This window comes from Argiope bruennichi, chromosome 5 (assembly GCF_947563725.1).
Source record: "Argiope bruennichi chromosome 5, qqArgBrue1.1, whole genome shotgun sequence".
In the NCBI taxonomy this organism is placed as follows: domain Eukaryota; kingdom Metazoa; phylum Arthropoda; class Arachnida; order Araneae; family Araneidae; genus Argiope; species Argiope bruennichi.
This window is the reverse complement of record NC_079155.1, coordinates 22,914,489-22,936,683: the sequence shown is the minus strand read 5'-3', so window position 1 is coordinate 22,936,683 and position 22,195 is coordinate 22,914,489. Positions and strand designations below refer to the sequence as shown.

The window sequence follows — 22,195 nt, the reverse complement described above, 5'->3', positions numbered from 1 at the left end:
GTACTTATTTTTACAGGTGGTTTTACTCTCAATTGCAGTTTCGAAATTCAAAAGCATTCTTAAATTCATTTACACGGTTTGTTAAGAAACCGTATAATTCTGATTTGTGTTAGTTTACAGTAAATTGCAAAGGGTTTAAATAATTATTTATATTCATTTCTCGAACGGCAACGTTCAATAAATCTTTTGAATTAAGAAATCCAGCATTCATTAACACGTTAATTGATAAATTTAAAAGGCAGAAAGCATTTTGAATTCATGTTTCGTGTTTTTAAATAAATGAATAAAAGCAAAGAGAAGAGATATCATTTTTGAAATTTAAACACAATCATGTCTTGTTAAATTAACTTTTTAATTAAACACAAAAAAATGCAATCTTTTTTCCGAAATTAGCACATTTATGATACTGGGAGTATAACATCGTTCTGAAAAAGGAAAGAAAGAGTTTTTGCCAAACAGCCTGTTAAAGATCAAAATAATACATATATATATATATATATTTTGTTTATAATACGAGAAATATACGCAGAGAGGGTAATATTATTTAATCACAAATTCTTGGCAATATTCAACAATTTAGATTTAAATGAATTGAAAAAAAATTTAATTGCTTCTTTGAGTCTGGATGTTCAAAAGTGTATGCAGATACGATAGCTAAACAATTCAACTAACCAGGCGGTTAAATTTACACTGCAGTCACTTCACCACATCGTAATACTGAATCTGCATCAAATTTTCTACCCAAACCGACAATAAGAACGCGCATTTTTCTGTAATAGGCAATCAATTTTTTTCATTTAAAATCAAATAAAAAAGAATATCTAAAATTATTTTAAATATATTAAAATTATTTTCAATTTTTTGCTCTGAAATAATTATATAATAAATGCAATAACTATTAAATTTTTAGATCAAGATATTTTTTTACTTTTGATCTAAATTCGTCTAATTTTTTACAATTTCAAAAACTTTTGTTTAAATCAACAAATTTCTCTTTAAATGGAATTTTTATTTTTAGATAGATTCCTATCGGAAAACTACCTTTTGCAATGGTACTTATGACAAGACTTAGAGAAAATTTCTTTAGTTTTTCACCGATCATGGCCCCTAGAACCCAAAACCACCCTTCGTTCAAAAGTTTATATTATATTATATTATATTATATATATATATATATATATATATATATATATATATATATATATATATCTTGCTCAAATGGGGTGGAAACGGTGACTTGAGAGTAATTTTCATTTCGTTATAGCTTTCTTAATATTGAAGATAGAAAAACAAATCCAATTCACCAAAGTATTAAGATTATCAAGACGAACAAATGCAGTTATGGAAACTTTAAATACAAAATATATTAGAAGTCAGGGGCTGAAAAGTGATTTTCAAGCTCTAATATGTTGCCAAATAGTAACTTAGATATAAAGGAATCTATCTTTGCCTTCTAGCTTGCCGAGATAACTTTCTTTTTTTTTAACTTATATATATCAAAATTTCTGTAATTTCTTACACTTCAATATTTTAGTCAAATTTCTCTCCTTCATGCAAGAAGATATATCTTTAAATGTATTCTAAATATCTATAACATATTTCTTTAGCTAAATTTTTCTCGTTTTTTGAATTAATATATTTCTTTAGATGTAGCCTAAATATTTTTATTTTCATGCTTTTTTATATTTTAGCCAAATTTTCATTTTTTTAGATGATTAAAACTAGTGATTGACAATGATGTTAATGTTTTTTTCCTTTAAATGAATACTTCAATAATCAACACTAACAGAGAAAATCATTCAGTAACAAATTTGCTGTTCAGTCAATTAACCCTTGACTCTTTTATAAAAGGCGGAAAAGCAAAAATAGTTGCGATTCTCAACAGGAAATACTTTAGAATCTAGACACACCAAATTTCTGTTACTTAGCCCAAACAGAGCAGGTCAAAACACTCGCTTTACGTTTAGAATTACAATGAGCGATCAAGCGGGAATACTAATAAGTGAATAGATATTCCAAGTTTGAACCTGTGGTGAGCAAACTGTATCATCAGAAACAAAAATTCTTTGATTTATGACACTCCAAAAAGAAGTGAAAGTGTTCTACAATATTTTAAATAGACCTTTTGCAAGCACGATACGGCCTTAGAATTAAAATAGCATAAATATTCTTTTTTCGAATTTTCCTAAATTTAATCTGTTTCTTATTTATCTATAAACGTAATTTATATCCGAAAGTGGGACACTCAGTGCAATAAATTATGTATAAATTTGTACATAAACACCAAATGAATATATCAATTATTTTTTTGGAAAATAAAAAGCTGAATAAGTTTCACATCATAATGTATTCATGTGAATAGATTTTGCTAAAAGTTTGAAAAAACTTTTTATTTGGTATAAAAAATGCATACTAAATTTTCTCCTTCGTAAAGTATATTTTCCATGACTAAAATTCAGCACAGTAGATCTTTGTCTATAATTACGACATCTAATTAAAATTTATTTCGCAAATTCTGATATTTAGTTCATCTTACTCATTTTATATCCAAAACTCAAAATACAATTTAATTATCCAAATTTGCTTTAAATGAATGTGGAAACAATTACCGTAATAATGTTTTATCTTAACTTATAAAGGCAAAATCATGAATCATCAACATAATCTAAATCAATAAATGATTAATTTGTGTTAAAAGTGTTTCTTTACAAATTATACCTTTCATAATACGAATAATTCACGGCAAATGTTATTTAAAACAACAGCAATAATTGCAAACTTTGTACACACACACACACACACACACACACTTTGGTCAATCATTGCAATCTAACTATTATTTTGCAATCAAAAGGGATTGCCTCAAAACTTTCAGTTTAAATGAACTTAATTTAAAGTATGAAGCCACATTTTTAAAAAACGTCACATTTCTTAGGCATGCAGTCACATTTTGATTATTATTATTTCATAGAAAAAAAATAACATATTAATGGATTACCCCTCCAAAATCTTGAAAAAAATTCAATATATATCAGGGTTGTCACACTTTCGGAATAACAATATTTTCTTCGAGAAATTAACAACATTTCAAGAATCTCTGAATCCATTATTTTTCTTTGATTAGCGCGATACAATTTAGCTGTGATCAATTGCCTTTTGAATTACTTCGAGGGTATTTAATACTAATTTTGTGTAGTCGCATTTTAAAACAACGTAGAAAAGAAAAACAACGTAGCAACGTAAGCATTTTAAAACTAATAAATAGTCTCAAAATTTGTATATACATTTTCTTCAAAAGTTACGTTTTGAAGAAAACTAAAATCTTCTTTTTGGTTAGTGATCAAATTATATTTCTTAAGCGCATTTTGTTTTTCAGTATAGACGCTTGGAATGTTACTATATTTATTTTTATTATATGTTGAAGATACAAAATCGTTTATAGGTATGCATATGCAAATAACGGAACAGCCAATCAGCGTAACGAAAGCTTTCAGTAGTTCCTGTATAAGACAGCAAGTGTTTCGAAAAGCTGTAAGATCGTTTCTTGCTGTTACAATGGCAGGTTATCACGATTTAAGTTATCTTAACAGCGGTAATAAAATCGGTGCATAATAGATGGAACAGAGCATTTCATAGGCAGAGATGACATTTCGATTTTATAGTACAACTTTGCAACTGCACCGTGAATATCAGGTATCCAGTAAGATATCAAATCTTCGACATCAATGCGTCTGGAATAAGATCTTGAAAGAAATGGGACCATCAGCAACTAACGAGAATCCTTAAAGTAAAGAGGCGTACAACACATCCTCAAATTAACATGGATTTCATTACAGGAGCATCAACAAGTGTCAGTGAACTGTTCAACCAAAATCATTGATATGGGCTGTTGGAACTGAAAGCCGCTATTGAACTCTTGATGATTGGAAGCGAGTTGATTGGGTAAAAGTGAATTTTAGTGTGCACAGAAAGAAGAAAATAACTTTTAGAAAAGAAAAGAAGAAAAGAAAGAAGAAAATAACTTTTAATCATAAGCGTAACTTTCTTTATTTAATAAATTTTAATTATAATAAAAAACAAAATTAAAATCTTTAATCGATATTTTTTTAATATTTTTAATTTAGCATTTTTCATAATGTAATTGTAGTTTATGTACAACTCAACCATTGCAAAAAGTAGTAAACAAAACAGCAGTACGGTTGTTATAAGAGGGATCCGATGGGTTGCAATACTGGCGACAAACAGCTGGTGCACACTAATCTTCACTTAGGCCAAAAATTCGTCTTCAATTTTCCGATGAGGCCAGTTTGGCGTTGATTTCAAAACATTCTACCTAAATCTGAATACATTTTCGAGCAAAACATCAAACAATCAATAACTTTCTTGCTTTGTTCTCGAAGTTCGTGTTTGCATTGTGTTATTGAAAGTGTCTGAATCGTATGCAGTCTTTTAGAAAAAAAGAATTTGAACACCGAAATCAATCTGAAGAATTATGTAAAACTTGCAGCCATCTATTTATGAACTTTATTCAGCTCTTTTTTGATGGAAATACTTCCATTAGTATATTTCCTCCAGCCTTTCATTCAATATTCAATTATTCGTATTACCTAAGTATTATTTTAGACGATTGATCTAAATGTGCATCAGCAATGGTAAAAGTTTTGTTACTTTATCAGTATAATCTGAACATTGAAGCAAATCATCTAGGTCCAGTGATATCAGGTTTGGCAGTTTCATTTTAGGGACCAATTTTTCGGTGGAGTTGGTTTGACACTGTTTCCAAAACTATTGGGATTTCGGCTAAATCCTAGGGACGGGTACCGCCAAATTTGGCGCCAGACTTTAAATATAAAGTCGCCAGCGTCTTTTGAAAATAGTCATAATATTGAGAAATAAAATTCTAAAAATTACAGCGTCCGCGGGGCTTGGCGAGAAAAATTTGGCGGAAAGTCGCCAAATGGTACCCGTCCCTAGAACTGTACCGGGATTTCAATAAGCATTAAGTATAAACTAAGTTCGTTTTGCCAGAGTCCTAATTTTTCAGAACATTATTTCAACAATAGAATATTTTTCCTTCAAAAGTACAAATATAGATGGTAGTTCTAAATATGCTTATTGTCTTGATGGAGCTAGCTTGAAGTAGTAGAGTCAAAATCTTGAAAAATATTTGACCAGTTGCTGAGGAATTTCTTTAAACATTCAAAATAACTTTTAGTTCGGTTGCTCTCGATGGTATTTTAAGAATTTTTCTATGATTCTCAATTCAGACATGTGAGATCCTTTAGAAAAAAAAGGTCAAGGACTGTAAGCAATCCGAATAAAATAAAACTTCCAACAATCAATTTTTCATCAAAATCAATTTTTCATAATGTCAAGACGGAGGTCATCCTTTTGTTGTAGATCAGAATTATGCATAGTCAACAGTTGCATGTCTGACTCTTCAGTTTAAAAATATTTCTGACATATCCAGTTATCTGAGAAACAGATGGTAAATCACCGTTGAAGGACTTGTATACTTTCAAAGCAGTGCAACTCAGGTGAAAGACACCCATCGATACAAAAAACACTTCCTTAGCCATGTTTTATAGCTTTAAATAAAGTTTTTAAATAATTCGCGAAATTCGCAAAGTAAATATGAAACGCACTTTCGCAAATCTCAACTAATAATGATTTTTTGCCAACTTTTTAGTGCTAATTATTATTATTACATTATATTGTTAGAAACCTATTGTCTTGTAATCCAGGAGTTTGAGCAGTTTTATTGTAATATATTTTTGTAAATGTATTATTTTGAAGCGTAAGAATCTTAGTTGTGTTATTGTAAAGAAATAAAAGTTAAATAATTTGAACAACAAAACTATAATTCTTTAAACAAGAATGGGAAATATCACCAAATATAATTTAAAGAAACCGACTCAAGACAGTTCATGAATATAATATATTATCTGGCACCCGGCGAGTTGATGCCACAGAAGAAATAATTTTGAAATTATCGTTTGAAATTTGGAATAGCTATCTTGTTTAATTAGGAATGATGGATAGAATGATACTTATTTTCTTATCAGCAATGAACACATTCACTGAAATTGAATATTATATAAAGAAGTATAAATAATATTTATTCTATTTTATTTTTATTTATTTTTTTCGACATTGTTATTCAATATACTATAGACTATATTTTTTTGGTTTTTCGTCTTCAACAAAAACAAATGAATTTCGTGGCTTTTCGACTTGTTACCATCCAACATACAAATGGCCTTGTGAAAAACATGGATTTTCTAGGTTTAAAGCAAGAAATTGGCAAAGTTTCATCGCAATCAGTTGAACAGTACGGCAGCGCATAAAATATGTACAAACAAAAATTCAATTTTATATATCAGATATAATAATTGTACTATGTCTATAACCTTTGCTCAAGTGCAAGCAAGAAGTTGGCAAAGTTTTATTGCAATAGGATGAATGGTACGGCAGCGAAATACGAACAAAGAAAAATTCATTTATATATATATCAGATAATAGCAGATATAACTTTGAATATTACAGGGTGTTTATAAAGTCCCGGACCCATTTTGATGTTTAATAACTCATAAAATAATAAAGATATAAACAAACTTATGGCATTTATTGATGGAATAACTCATATATTTTCCTTTTCAGGTTTGAATATTTTTACTTTTGTAAATATCGTCTGCGCGTGTGGTTAATTTCAGATAATTTCATTTTCCAGTCTAAATATCTGTACTTTTCTAAATATCGTCTGCTTATTAATTGCATTTTTCTCTCTTTTGTTTTTGGCAACTATTGCAATGTTATGTTTACTTTTGATGTGTTTGTTCTATGTAGTACTTTTGTATGTGATGTTTTATTCGAGCGGATATTAAGGAAAATGCATACACCACAAGAGAAAGCACAGATTTTATGGTGGTTCATAGAAATGAAATCGATAGTGCAAGCACAGAGAAATTTCAGAAGAATTTACCAAAAAGATCCTCCATCCAAAAACAGCATCTTGCGGTGGAAAAAGAATTTTCTAGAAATTGGAAGTATCGCAGATAAGAAACGTTCCAAACGTCCTTGCACAAGTGATTTTGATGTTGAGCGTGTCAGAGAGACATTTTTACACAATCCTAGAATATCTGTGAGATCAGCGGCAACAGAATTGGATATGCCAATTTCGACGGTGTACAAGGTTATTAAGAAAAAATTAAGACTGCATGCATACAAAGTTCAAATTGTTCAAGTTTTGGAACCGAACGATAGGCCTAGGAGGATGGCCTTTGCAACAGATATGCTAAGGAGGACAGAAGATGCTGCTGATTTTCTGAAGAGCATAATGTTCTCCGATGAAGCATCCTTTCATGTTTCTGGCATTGTTAATCGCCATAATGTGCGCAAATGGCTCTGTGGATGCCGACATGCTTGTCGCTACCTGGCGTGAAATTGACTATCGACTTGATATTCTCCGTGCGACGAAGGGGGCACACGTGGAAGTTCATTGACAAGGGTCATGAAACTTTTTGAGTCTATTTAACCATTTATGTTATTAATTTAAATCTATCTTTATTATTTTATGAGTTATTAAACATCAAAATGGGTCCGGGACTTTATAAACACCCTGTATATTTAATTGAAAATGATATAAAATTTGTCAGTAGGATATTTATAATTTGTGTCTCTAAGAATGTCGATACAATTCCAAATAATTATTTTCTTTGAAGAAAATAAATACATTATATAATGTCCTGTTTAAAATGTATTCAGTCTTTTATTGATGTTACATGCAAAGTTTGAAATCTAGAATTCTTTAAAATGACTGCATATACGAAAAGTTTAATATTCCACACAATTTTTTTATTCTATACAATGTCAAATTTCAAACCAGTGAAATATGAGACAATACCTATTCTTTATTTCATACCTCTAAATACCTATTCTTTTTTTATAAGAAAAAAAAATTGTTTAAGTATAAAATTATTTTCTTTCTTCACAATGTAAAAATATTACTATTCTATTTTATTTTGTTTATTGAGTAAGGCACACATTTTTCCCCTATCATTTTGAGTAAAAGATTCAATAAATCTGTTAGTAATTTTTTGAATGCACATCTTTAAAGAAAAAGGCTTTATCATGATATATTTCCCTATTCTATAGAAAGTTTCGATAATATATACAACACTTGTGGAAAGCATATAATATATTCAAACAATTTTCATTCTCATACTTAATATAATAAATAAACTGGTTTAGCCAAATTTAATATCCTAAATAGCTAAAGTATATAAAATGTTAGCACAAAATTGGGAAAACAATTTTTTTTTACTTCCTATAAAATTGTATTTATAAAAGAAAAATATTCTGAAAAAAAATCCACTAGCCATTTCCCTTCAGAATTTAGCCAAGGTTGGCTCTTGCGCCAATAAAACTCACAACCCACCCACCCACCCCTTCAGAGTCTTTATTTTAGCAAAATTCAAAGAACACTTTATCAAATGAAAGCGATTGAAGTTATTTTATATCATTTTCAATTTCTCAGTCCTTAATTTAGAAATCGCGACAATAAATATTATGGAATCATAAAAATCAAATTTTTCTGATTCTTGCTACTAGATGGCGTCTCTGGTACGGAATAAAAATTTAATTTAATTAATCAATTAAGTGGTAATTAAGTTATGAAAATTTTAAAATAATGTATGTCATCGAAGACACAAATATATAAAATTCTAAAATTCTAGTTTATCAGAGAGGGTAAATGTATTACAAAATTCTATCATCACAAACATTAAATCTCAACTTAAACAAAAATTCGGTAATAAACTAAAACTTCTTTCAAATTTGAAGAAGATTCGTGCCTCAAGTCCGAAAGATTGCAAAATGATAATGCTTTAGATTCGATTCATTTCATTTTTTAAAAAATGTTCTCTTCATTATATAGCTGCGATAACATGAATACAAAGTATGCAATTAATATCACCGCAAACACACGCGTGCATAAATCTAGTAACTAAATCAATGGAAAGTATTGCTGTAAAATATGCTTGAATATATTCTCAGAAAAATTCATTAAAATTAGCGAAAGGCAGTAAGAGAATTAAATTGTCGCCATTAATTCGCGAGATTGTTAATTTTTGAATTTAAAAGTGGAGTAAAATGGTTTTCATGCGATAATATACTCTGAAAATGAGAAAAGAAAAGATAAAAATTTTATTCTATGTTTTCCATTACCTCCATTCATTTTAATTCAAATTTCGAGAGCAACTTTCTTTGTGAGCACTAACAACCCAAACATAAATACGTGGCAAGTTCTGTAGCTTTAAATTTAACAATCTACGCTACAGAGCCTTTTGTATGATTTTTTTGTATTATATATGTCATATAATACATGGTGCACAGCAATTAAAGAATATGCCAATCTTTAAAAATCGTCATTTACTTATTTCCAAAATGAAATTATTCCAACGTAACTCACCGTTGTACAAGAGCTGCTTCGTTTCTGGGACATCATTTCCTCTCTTGAAGTAGCTTAACAGTGTCTTCTTTTTCGGTTTGACGGTGACATTGATGTTGTGCCATGAGAGTGTGATTCGTTGTGATGGATCAAAGGATGGCGAGCGCTGCAAGATGTAGTCATTGCCCTATATGAAAATCATAAGAAAAATCAATTTTAAGGTTTAAAAACATATTCTCAAATATAATTTTACTTATAAAGAAAAACTGTATTGGCCGCATAGAAAAATAGGCACTTTTAAAACGTTATTTCTTTTTATTAAAATCTAATGATTCAAATCACACATGGTTAAGGTGGGTTTACTCTCGGCCAGTTATAGGACGGCCAGTAGGCAGCGCATACGTTGAAAGGCTAAAAATTGCTGTTCAGTCCATGGCAAGTACTTGTCCCGACTGAACAACAACAGGCCGCTGTACTGCATTTTTTTACTATATATAAAATCTAACAAATATGTTCGAAAAATAGAAAAGCATTTTCTCAAGAAACATTTCTTCATAGGAAGCTAATTATTTAAATGTATTGGCCGGGTATTTGTATATGTTTCATATTACAAAGTATTGTTCAAAAAGTTTGTAAACCGTTTTCATGTTATGACCGTCGGATGTTCTGTATTCCAAATTTAATTCTTATAGTTTTGAATCATCAAATTCAAAAATATAATGCTAAAAAATTATTTTTCATACTCGTCTGATATCAGAGATAATCAAAACCTCGAATTTAGATTTTTGAAAATTACAATGCTTTCTTTTTATATACTTCTTATAAGAGAAAATAAAAAATAAAATGTTCAATTTATTCTTAGAAACTTTTCAGTAGGAATCCCTACTGGCCAGTAATCTCTGAAGTGACAAAACAATTTATTTTATTTTTGGAACATGAATTTCTGTTTTTTTCTTTACAATTTTGATGAACATTGACCCTTATTTAATTTTGTCGTTTAATTTACATGACATTTTTTAAAATCTTTCTTATCGTAGAAATGCAAATATGTTGCAAATAAATGGAAGAAGCCTATCAAAACCATTATCACGCATTATCTGCATGACGAAGAATGGATTGTTCCGATTATTCTGTTTGCCAACACAAGGCAAAAATATTCTGGAGTAACTCGTCCACGTGCATTAAATCTTCCCACAAATCGATAAATTTTTCTCTTATCTTTTGCATTTATGTAACATTTTAGCTACAGTAGATAACAATTTTGCTATGCTGATACTTTTTATAGTGGTTTGTTTTTTTAGTTTAAAAATAGAAAATTAGATATTTGGTGAAAATATTTTAGAATCTTCTATAAACATTCCATAAAATTCCAGTTAAAATTTATTACCTTGTTCCTAAATCTTTCTTTTTTTCATAATTTTCCAACGGGTTTAAAATGATATAAAACTTATCTTCATGAATAAAAATGGTTTTTGGCATCTCACTTCAACCCTTTGCATTTGGAAAAATAATTAGATGCCTAACTATCATTGACAACAAAGCCTAATTGTATTACTTCAAGATACAACAAATACAACTATAATAGTTGAATTTTTTTTCTGGAAAATTAAATTTTGGATTTCTAACACTTATAATGATTTGGGTTTTTTTTTCAAATATTAATCGAGAACTCCATGCTAATTTGTACATCATTATCATTATTTATTTTGCATTGCCACTTTTGGTAGGCCCAAGATGGCAAAAAAATGTGAAGACAAATTAATAACTTTAATTAATTAATCTAACAAAAACTATCAACAGAATTATAACTGTGCTGTTTGTACCTTTTAAACACTCTTCGAAAATTCCATGTCATTTTTCATCTCAGTAAAGCACTATATTTTATATTGCCACTTTTAATTTAGGCTATAAAGGTCTTGACGGACCCCAAGAAAGGAAAAGAATCTGAAGGCAAATTAATCATTTTAATTAATCTTACAAAAATTATCAATATAATTATAATTGTATTGTTTGTATTTTTTAACACTCTTCGAGAATTCCATACCATTTAGTATTTCAGTAAAGTACTTTATTATACGTTGCCACTTTTAATTTAGGCTTTAGGCTATAAAGGTCTTGATGGACCCAAGATGGCAAAAGAACATGAAGGCAAATTAATCATTTTAATTAATCTGACAAAAATTATCAATACAATTATAATTGTACTGTTTGTATTTTTTAAACATTCATCGAGAATTCCATATCATTTTGCATCGCAGTAACGCACTTTATTATATGTTGCCACTTTTAATTTGGGCTGGAAGAATTTTGATGAATTCTAAATAGCAAAAGAATTAATTAATCTGACAAAAATATATAACTTTAAGCATGGAGCAGCATTATATTAATAGCATAGTTATTTGAACCTGAAAGAATTAATAAGACATAATCAAGAAACAACAAAATACTTCATTGTCTAGAATTGTAGTAAAAGATGTCATTCGAATACAAATGTAAAGGAATTGATGGTTAAACTGATTCCATAATTCCATTCAACTAATAATAGCAAAAAAAAATTTAATGAACAATAACTAATTTAAAAATTTTAACGAAATCTTTTAAGAAAGTCTTTTTTTTTAATTATTTTTGCTGAAAATTGTTGTTAAATCTGAAAAAAAAAAAACTAAGAAATTCAGCTAGTACAATATTTTTATTCACTCAGTTCACAACCTCTAATTTAAGAATCTTTACTTCACAGAAAAAGTTTCATGTAAAAGAAAAAGGAATGCTATTTCACCGAGTTGAGCTTCGAAATAATCGTCTGCGTTTCTGTCAAGAACCGCCAAAATATATTACCCATACGCAACAAAAAGGAAACACCACCATAAATTTCTTTTTGTACGTTACTCCGCTGATGGGTCTGATTTAAATACACCTGGATACGGGGAGAGAGTCATAAGTATAAATATCTAAAAAAATCACTAATATTTGGCTATGTGTCGCTTAGCTAATAAAGAAGGCTCATGGTGATGTGCTACTGCTCTTATTCCATCTTGGTGGGTTATAGTTAGCTTCGTGTGAATCAACAACTGCATGGCATTTTTAGAATAAACAGCATTCCTATGTATTTGTTTATAATAATTTATTTTTCATTCTTTTACATGACGTTTACAATCAAAAAATATTGTAACCGTCAAAAAATTCGAACTCAAAATTTTGGCTTATTTTTTACATAAAAAATTTTTAAAAAACATGAATTAAAATTATTTGTAAATTATTAAACTAATTTTAAATAATTTAAAAAAGAAAACAAAAAAATACTAGCTGGTCTCGTGAATGCTAAGATAGTTATCTATCAACCGCGCTGTACGGGACTCAGCAAAGGCGACTGTGAACACAATAAATAAAAAACTCAAAAAAACTACATAAATGAAATTTTGTATATAATTTTATCATCAAAAATGTATTTATAAAATTTTGAACCAAATCTCTCAATAACTGATCATCTGTCTACCCATTTATTCTTATACATGAAGGCGATAACTGAAAGACATAATAACGTAGATAACAGAATTTGATATACTATCTTAAGACCAAAATTGTAGACATGAATTAAAATCTAACCCAATCGGTTGAAGGAAAGTTATCCAAAATTCATATCTAATGTTCTTTTAATTGTGTTACGAAACACACAGAACACTACATATTGAACGCGGAAATCATTCTTGAGGACTTGGTTGAAATTGAAAGGTAGCTGCCTACCTCATACCTATAGTCTGTGTAATTTCTGTAGACGTTTCAAGGGCACTCGTTTTCCCACCTCTTCACTCTTTCTCCTTCTCCGTTGCCATGATTTCGACAAAGCTTGTTTTTTTTCCACGCCAGTACGTTTCGGGAATACCTCACCTTCGGAATGCCTTAACAGATGTGTAAAAAAGAGTGACACTGTTGCCTCAGCGTTGCGAGACAGATAACCAGTAACGAGATAGAAAATGTGACCTTGAACCGGCTACAGAAAATACACAGACTATAGTGCTGGACTATCAAATATACAAAGTAGGCAATTACCTAGAGCCCCGTAACATTGGAGCCCTGAAATTTCGATATATACTTTTGCGATACTTTCTGACAATATTTTTGTGTTTTTCTTCATTTACAAGGGCCATGTATTCAAATTTATTAAAATTCATATCAAGTATCGATTAAATATTAAAGTGGTGTTTTAATATTCCTAATTAATTATTTTTGACAAATTTTATATCATGTTGTTTAAAAACTTGAAAAAATGAATTCCTTTTATATTTGAAAAAAAAATCAAATTCTATAACTAAATAGTATTCAGATGTTCTTAAAAGATTTTCTTTGTTTTAGATTTGAACTTTTTTTTTTTTTCGGATTTACTGAAATCAACTCTTCTGAAAGCGATCCATGATTAAAATTATTGGGATTTTCTAAAGAATATATTTTTACCAGATTACCAGAATTTGCTGAAATTACTTACACAAATAATTAAGATCAATAAAAAATATCTTATGTAGTTATAGTTAGAGATTGGAAAAAGGGGTTGACCTCCAAGTTTTGCATTATTTAAGGGCCTCTAGAGTCTGTAATCTGGCCCTGTTCCAACCCCGTCGATATTTAGGGGATGCAAACGTTTATATGAATATAAAAGAAGGTTCTGTATTATCTAAGTAAACGAGAAAGTCAAGGGCAATATATTTTCTTCGATTAATTAGAGCATAATATCTTGTGATTCGAAAAAGTGGGTTCATATTCTTATTTTGATGCAAAGTAATATTTTTGATAATATTTTGCCAAGGACTAAAGCTGAAATATTGTGGTTGAATTTATTTCTGCTTGCATTTCTTAATGAAGAATTGGGAGATTGATAAACTGGACTTATAGAAAAATATCGACTAAAATGGGATTGAATTTATAGTAGTAGTGAGTGAACGAATCTGACTTGTATATTCTATCGCAGGAATTCTAAAGATTTTATATTTTCATGTAGGCTTATACAACTGTATTGAAAGCTCATTGCTATAGCTTTATGATGCAGTTAAAATATTGATATAAATTTTCTTTTGCATCTTCAATAAAAATTTAAAATTTTTCAGTTGCATCACTTTTCTTCCATGAGCGATACGCTTTAACTCTTATCTAAGTATTCGAGAGCAATAAGAAGATAAAACAGAAAAGGAATTCTGAGACTTATATAATTCAGTTTTTCTATAAGAAAAATGATTAAATTTTTGATTGCATGATATGCGAAACACCTTTGAGTAAATAAAAATGTTTCCTCATAAACAAAGCTTATATAATGAAAAATTTAGATAGCTTTATGCCTTATCTTGTTGAGAGATATAAGAATTCACAGGATAAGTTTATGTAATTTCCTGGTAAATATTGAAGCACATATTGATATAATATATTCTAATCGAATACTATATTTAGAAACATTTCTTTGAAAATACGGCGATTATTTTTCAAGTAAGATATATTTTCTGGATCAGTTATTTCCTTTCAGATGTCTTTGAATAAAGCATTGGAATGATAAGACCAAAAAGGATGTAACAAAATAAAGGCTTTATTTTGTAAGAGTGAGGCGAAAAATAACTTTTCTTAATGGAAAAGCATTTATGCACTCTTTTATTTAATGGCTTCTTTAAGGTTTATATGAAATTTTTTTCATTCATTTTTAGATGTGCTAGAAAAAAATTTACTATTCTGTGTTCACTAAAACATTAAAATATTTTAATATTTTTAGAAATTAATTCTGAATTAATCTGTTGACTATATTTAGTTTTGATTCAATAAAAATGCAAGTAAGGATTTTGAAAATGCTGTTTACAATACTACAAGAAATTATAAACTATAATACAAAAGATTAAAATGCAAAAAATAATCAAGATGAAAAAAAGTATGCTTTTATGAAAGTAGAAAATATTTTTATTTAAAAAAATTGAAGTTTAAAACAATTTCTGGATTATGAAGTTTTGGAAATTTTCCAAAAACTGCAATGAATATCATAAAAAAAGAAAATTTAAATAATTGTGAATGTCAATAAAATTTCAATTTACGGCACCTCACACTTTGTTTTTATCTCTAGATTTTGAATAAAAAAATTAAATTTCGACTTTTCTGTAATAATAAAAACATATTTTCTAAAAAACATTTATTTGTGTTGTATATCGTGTAAAGCATTTATATTATAACATTAAAGTGTTAGAATATACAAATTATAAATTGATACAAGTTTCCACTTTCCTACAAAGGTCCCTTTTAACTGCCCAATGTACCGTTAGCTTGAAGATAAGGGAGATTGTCATTTCATTAATTTATTTTAGGCCCGCTTAAACGATGTATCCAAAGAGAAACAAAGAGAAAGTATTTCAATTGTCAAAAAAAATCCATCTCGATGTAATGCTACATCTCCATATTTAAAACCTCATTAAAGTGGGGGGGGTGGGGGGGACATTGTTTTTCTATCGGTTTGAAGTCTGAATGCGATAACTCTTATCTAGAAAAATGGATTTCGGTATATTCAAATAAACTAAGAAAATGTAACAGGAGTTTGTCTACAGAAGGTATAATCTGTTCGTTCGTCTATCCATTTCAAATTGAATACAATTATTCAAAAACTAAAAGAAACTAGGTGAAGAAATTTCAAATATAGTTTTATAATTAGAATAGTTTGTGTTTAATAGTGTATGAATGTTTGAAATTATAAATCAAATCCATTGAACTATTAATCATTTGTCAGTCTGTAATTTACCCAAATGATAACCCGATAACTCTTGTGACTCAGATGATTAAAATCTGTTATCAAAATTGTTGATCTGTTAATCAGAATTCTGAGCATCTTCCTTCTTAATCAATGAGAAGGAGGTGCTCAGAGTCAACACTAACTTTTCTTAACCCTTTCTGAACCATGATCACGTGGTTCTCCCTTCATAGCTCACGTTATCATACATGAGACAAGCCTTTCTGATTTCAGTAGAAATATATGAGCAGTAAAGGGAGAATCGTGGGTTCACGGTTATGTGATCACGGAACTAAGCGGATGAACTATAGCACAATAGGTGCTATGTTGTTATGTTAACATACGATAAAGTAGAGAGGAGAACATGTTTTACCACGAGAAGTAATACATGCCTGCGATGTATTTGTTGAGTTCCATTGATGATTTTGTAAGATATGACGAAAAACAGTCATTTTGAAAAACAATCTTACTATGCCTTTCAACATATGCTGTCTATTTAGGCTTCCGACTTCATTGAAATTGATTGAATTTCCTATTGGACTGGACTGTGGGGGCAAAGTGATCGAATAATTTGTAACATTCGCCATTAGATTGTCAATCACGTTTTCAGCAATTCATAATGCCACCGACTATCCATCCCCAAAACCATAATGGCGCATCAAAATAATAATGAAACTTTCCGTGTGTTTGATTTACGTAAAATAATTGGTTTTCTGGAAGATAGGGTTTAATAATGAAACTTTCAATGTGTTTCATTTACGTAAGATAATTGGTTTTCTGGAAGATAGAATTTTCTTTTTATAGTTTTGTAAATAGGAATAATTTTTCTTTCCAAAATTATATAGAAATAAAAAGTTTTTTTATATAATTGGCGCAACATCTCTAAAATAATCTCTAATGAGTGAGGTATATATGGATGTGATGAATTTTTCAACTTCATTTAGAACTTCCATTAAAAAAATTAAAAATCTGACGTTTATCGACGTTAATTCAGGTAATCATTATTGAACCAATTTTTGCACCATATTAAAATTTAAGTATTTCTCTTTAATACTATTTAATAATGCTAATTTTATACCTGCTTAATTTTTTTTTCTTTATTTTTGACAATTTTTAAATATATTTCTCATTTTTATGTTGATTTCATACTTTTATTCTTGGTCTCACCAAATATTTAATTATACTTCCATTGCTGAAAATCAAGGAAGAACGATTCATCTAGTGGCTTAATATGCTTAATTTAAATGAGGAATCGGAGAATGAAATAACATCACTACAAAAGAACAATATGAAGTTTGAAATAGATTAATTACCTCCATTCTTAAGTTTTTTAATAACATTACGTCATGATCTTGATTCCGCTAAAAAAGTTTCATGCAAACAATAAATAAAAAAATTATTATTATTAAAATGGCATCGCTTTAATGCCTATTCAGCATTTGCCGTCAAAATTACTTCGTTGAGGGAATCATTAAAATCAAATTATACGTCAGATATTTAATTGTAATTGAACACAATCAACATTTCCAACTGATACAACAATAGGAAAACCATCTGATCTCCAAAATTAAGTATAGGCAAGTTAAAAATAAAATTGGGGTTAACATTTCAATATCAACTTTCTCCATCTTGCTTTGCTGTCAAACTTAGTCTAAGTTTTTTAACTGCATTTTTTCTACATTTACTATTGGATATTACAGTTTTATTTAGTAAATAGGAAAAACATTAAATACTGCCCAAATTCATTAACCTTTCAATGTCGGGTGTTAAGAGGGATTCGACACTATTAACATTAGAAACAGCACGTGTTTTGAGTCACATTCGATAAAAGGTTTCACCACTATTTTTGTTTATTTTTGAAGATTTTTCCCAATATCTATTCGCTTATATTGCATTAAATTATATTATATATATATATATTGAAGCTCTAAAAAAATCTTATTATCAATTAATAATTACATATTTAACTAATTGTCTAACTAATTACATATTAACTAAAGTCCAAAGGATTTTAAAAAAATCACATGACATAATTTGATAGAAATTCATAGCTTAAACATTATAGAAAATAAATATCATAACTCTAGTTATCTATTTTGATTAATTCACTACCTTTTTATAATCATTAATACATTAACATTTCAGTTTAATTAACAAGTTTTAATAATTTGCAGAGTATATAAAACTTGTTCAAGTGCTTTGTTAAGAAATAACGATCTAAAGTATCTTTAATTACAAATAACTAAATAAATAAAAAAAGACAATAAAGATTCGTGCTATTTTCCCTCAGTGAACTTATCTACCGGACGGGGAAAAGTGCTCGAAATTGATGGCTAGAATCCAAATGTGCAAAGCAAAAAAAAGGAGGCTTACGTCAGAATTTTCCTTGATCTTCAACATCGCCAGACGATTTCTAACAAGTTATTCGATATTTTTTTCGAAAATTATAAAATACTAATTCACTAAAGAATTTGTGTATTGAAACTGGACATGCCAAATGACCTCAGAAGAATTTAGTTCTGAAACTTCTTAAAAAATTAAGTCTTCCTGGGCACATGCCCAAAATAAGCGCCACCTAACCGCAAAATGTCTTCAATCATTGTTCTCGTCATCTTAGAATAAACTTATTCCACAAATTCAAACTCAAGATATATTAGTGATACCTTTATTTTAATTTAATGAAAATGTCCAAAAAGCAATATCGATACCGGATTTTTAATCTACTTTTGTTAGGATACAAAATTTGATATTCGCAGTGATTTTTGTATTCATTTATAAAAAATGTATGCAGCATCCATTTATTTTTATTCTAAACATTTTGGTAGCATTAATTTTGGAAGATTTGTAATTTTATGGTTTATTTAGTAATTCAAAAGTTTGATTCTAATCATAAAGGGATTTCTTTCATCTGCAAATATTTTCTTTTGCTTAAGGTGTACGTACACATTAGAAGACTTTTTTAAATTTTAACTTTAAAAATCCAGTAGGTCATTAATATATGTTAAAACTCATTTGTGAAAAAAAACTATATTACACTAATTATTAATCAATTAAATAATATTTAATGAGCTAATTAGCATATTTTTTGAAACATGATATCTTAAATTCTAATTTGTACACACACACAATTCTAGTTGGAAATGATGCCTAATATTAGTCTTCATGTTGTCTGCCGCAATCAAGTTATAAAAATATATAATTTTTTTTAACAATTTTTTCATCAACAATGAATAGAAAAAGCGAGATTTTTTCTGCAATTTTAACATTTAAATAGCTATAAAAAATTTATTTCTATAAATATAATTTTGAGTGAAGCACAAAACATCCGCTATTTCATACAGATTATTTTGATATATAAATAATTGTATTTGGTTCATTTCTTGTTCAGTTAGGATTGTTTGAATGAAGCAACATAGTGGAAAAATATCATTCTTCATAAAATGAGTTTAAAAAAACCGTAACTAGAGTTTTTAATGAAAGCACCTCAAGAAAATAATTATAACTCGAGAAATATTTCGAATATTTACATAATATAATGGTATCGTTTAAAAATATTTACGAATATTGACATAATCGAATATTTACATAATAATGGTATCGTTTGAAAGCTAAAGGATCAGAGAACATTATTAAGCAATAAAAAAAATTCGGTATTTTGAACGATTTTCGAAGTTTCAAGTGTGTACATACGCCTTAAATCAGTGTTTTTAAACATCTTCGAATCTCGGTATTCTTAGTTAATCCAGATTTTTCTAAAGCTCTTTATATATAAGTAAATATAAGTAAATTATATATAAGTAAATCATGCAAAATAATTATTTTTATATGTGAGGTAAAATCAATTTAAATTTAATTTACATAAAAAGTTATTCAAATAAGAATTTTTTATAGCCGTTGTGATTGACTAACTTGTTGATGAAAGAAAATATATTATTCAATTCTTTTAACCTTTATGCAAATGGCTAGTTTAAAAAAAATCTTTTATAACAGCAGAATTTGAGCCGTTTCGTTGAAATTAGGAACAAACATTATGCAATTGTTTACTATTTAATCATTTGACTAGTTTTACCCTATTAATAAAAATGCCCAAGAGTACTGCTACAATATTTTCACGATATTGTCCAGTATTTAGAATACCGAACAACGACGATGTTCTAAATTCTACAGTATCTACAGTGTTAATAGGGTAATTTGTTTCTTAAGTACTGCAGTTGAAATATTAATAATACAAGCAAATGTTGATATGTATAAATTGTTCCTAAATGTTGTGACCTTCGTATTTCCAAGCATCAAGACCCTCGGGGGGGGGCACCTCGAAATGAGGATGAGATGCTTCCGGCATGGTGGTTGGATCTCGCCACCCTGGAGGGTACACTAATAGGGGGGGGGGGGGATCTGGCTCCTCCCATCGATGACGGGGCGTACTTTCTTCGGGGAGGGTTGTACCGTGGTCGGTGACGGCCCTTAGGACTCAACCACAGTTCCCGCCAATTGCTGTTGCGGCGGTCCGGACATTCAGCTTTACGGTTTAAATCCGTGTGCCTTAGAGCGGGTCGGAGAGTTAGATGGTTGACTTTCCAAGCATCAATATGCGCATGTTCCTTAACTAACGATTAACAAGCAGCGCAACTACAACCAAGTTACGAGATACATTCGCTTTTGTAAATTTTGTTACTGAATAAAAAGGTTTTTATCCCCCCCCCCCTCCTTCCTCTTATCAATATTTAATTTTTATGCATCAGCTAGAAATCAATAATAAAATATACAGTTAAAATGAAATTAATGGAAATTACACACACGAATGCTTTTTTTTATTTCACATATGAGAATTTAAAAAAAAAATTAAAATTAAAATTAAAAATTCCACTTAATTTTCAACAAATTAAAAAACAAAAGAAAATCACATTTTGGCCAGTTAAATTGTGGATTTATAGTAATTAATATTCACAACATATGGATTTGAACTTCGATAATTTTGAGAGTAGGGTTATTAGTCAAGGTAAAGACTGATTTTGGAAGAAAAGAAATGTCTTCATATTTTTTGGTCAGAGTATTCTCATTATTCTTGAAGTTATGATAATTTCGGTATTATTGGATATAGAACGCCTAATTTAAGATTCTATTTTGAGAGCATATTTTGTAATGCCCGATTAATGTATTAATAACCACCATCGACACTACTCGTCTAAAAAAAAATGTTGTTCATTTCAGTGTTGCTAAAAATGGTATTTTTTTTAACAAGTGAAGTTTTAAAACTACATAATTATAACTTCATCATACTTTAAAAAAATAAAACAACTCCAGTCCTATACACCATAAAGTAGTAAAGTTTTTAGGTTTAATTCGTCTATCTTTGTTTCATTTTTGCAACATAGTCTTAAATATATAGCAGTAACAGTTTGCATGCAAATATATTATATAATATCACTGTAACTGTGCCTGAGGATTAATCCAGTAACTAAAAAACGAAAAAAATTTGTTGCAATGTGCCTTTAAATTGGTGTGAAATAGTTTTTATGGTATAATATACCCTATATCCACCGAGTAAATAGTAACTTTTTTATTCATGTAAATTCCAGAATCTAATTAAAATTTTGAAAAATTCTTTCTTAGTGAGTCTATTATTCATGAAGAAGAAATGTGCCAAATTCATTTGTTCTGTATGTTACGATTTGCTCTGCAGAGCATTTTGAGATTTTCTTTATGGTGCATGTTACATCAATCATGCTGTATGACTTTAGATGCAGTTTTCCAGCATGTTAAAATTAACATGTTAAAATGCTATACATTCTGCATAGTTAGCCAGCGTGAACAAATACAATATTTGTTCATATTGATTAAATATTGTTTTTAGTTTTATGCAAAATTTCAGAATGGTCAAGTTAAGTAGAACCAATCTAATAATACCAATTAAATAGAACTTAGAGAACAATCTGCACTCAACTGTAACCATTAAATGTTTTTTTTTTTTTTGCATGTTTATTCATATTAAAAATGCTTTGGAA

At 28.9% G+C, this 22,195-nt stretch overlaps 1 protein-coding gene across 5 annotated transcripts in view; it reads right to left on the bottom strand.

The window, feature by feature from the left end:
• Positions 1-22,195, bottom strand: part of LOC129968493 (protein white-like) — a 108,089-nt gene that overhangs the window by 67,574 nt on the left and 18,320 nt on the right. For 4 of the 5 annotated variants that reach the window (XM_056082430.1, XM_056082431.1, XM_056082432.1 and 1 more), the window contains one exon: positions 9,470-9,635. In XM_056082430.1, coding sequence (XP_055938405.1) covers positions 9,470-9,635 — 166 coding nt within the window. Of the gene's footprint in view, positions 1-9,469; positions 9,636-18,563; positions 18,682-22,195 lie in introns of those variants that run through there. The other variant, XM_056082434.1, reaches the window with a different exon arrangement.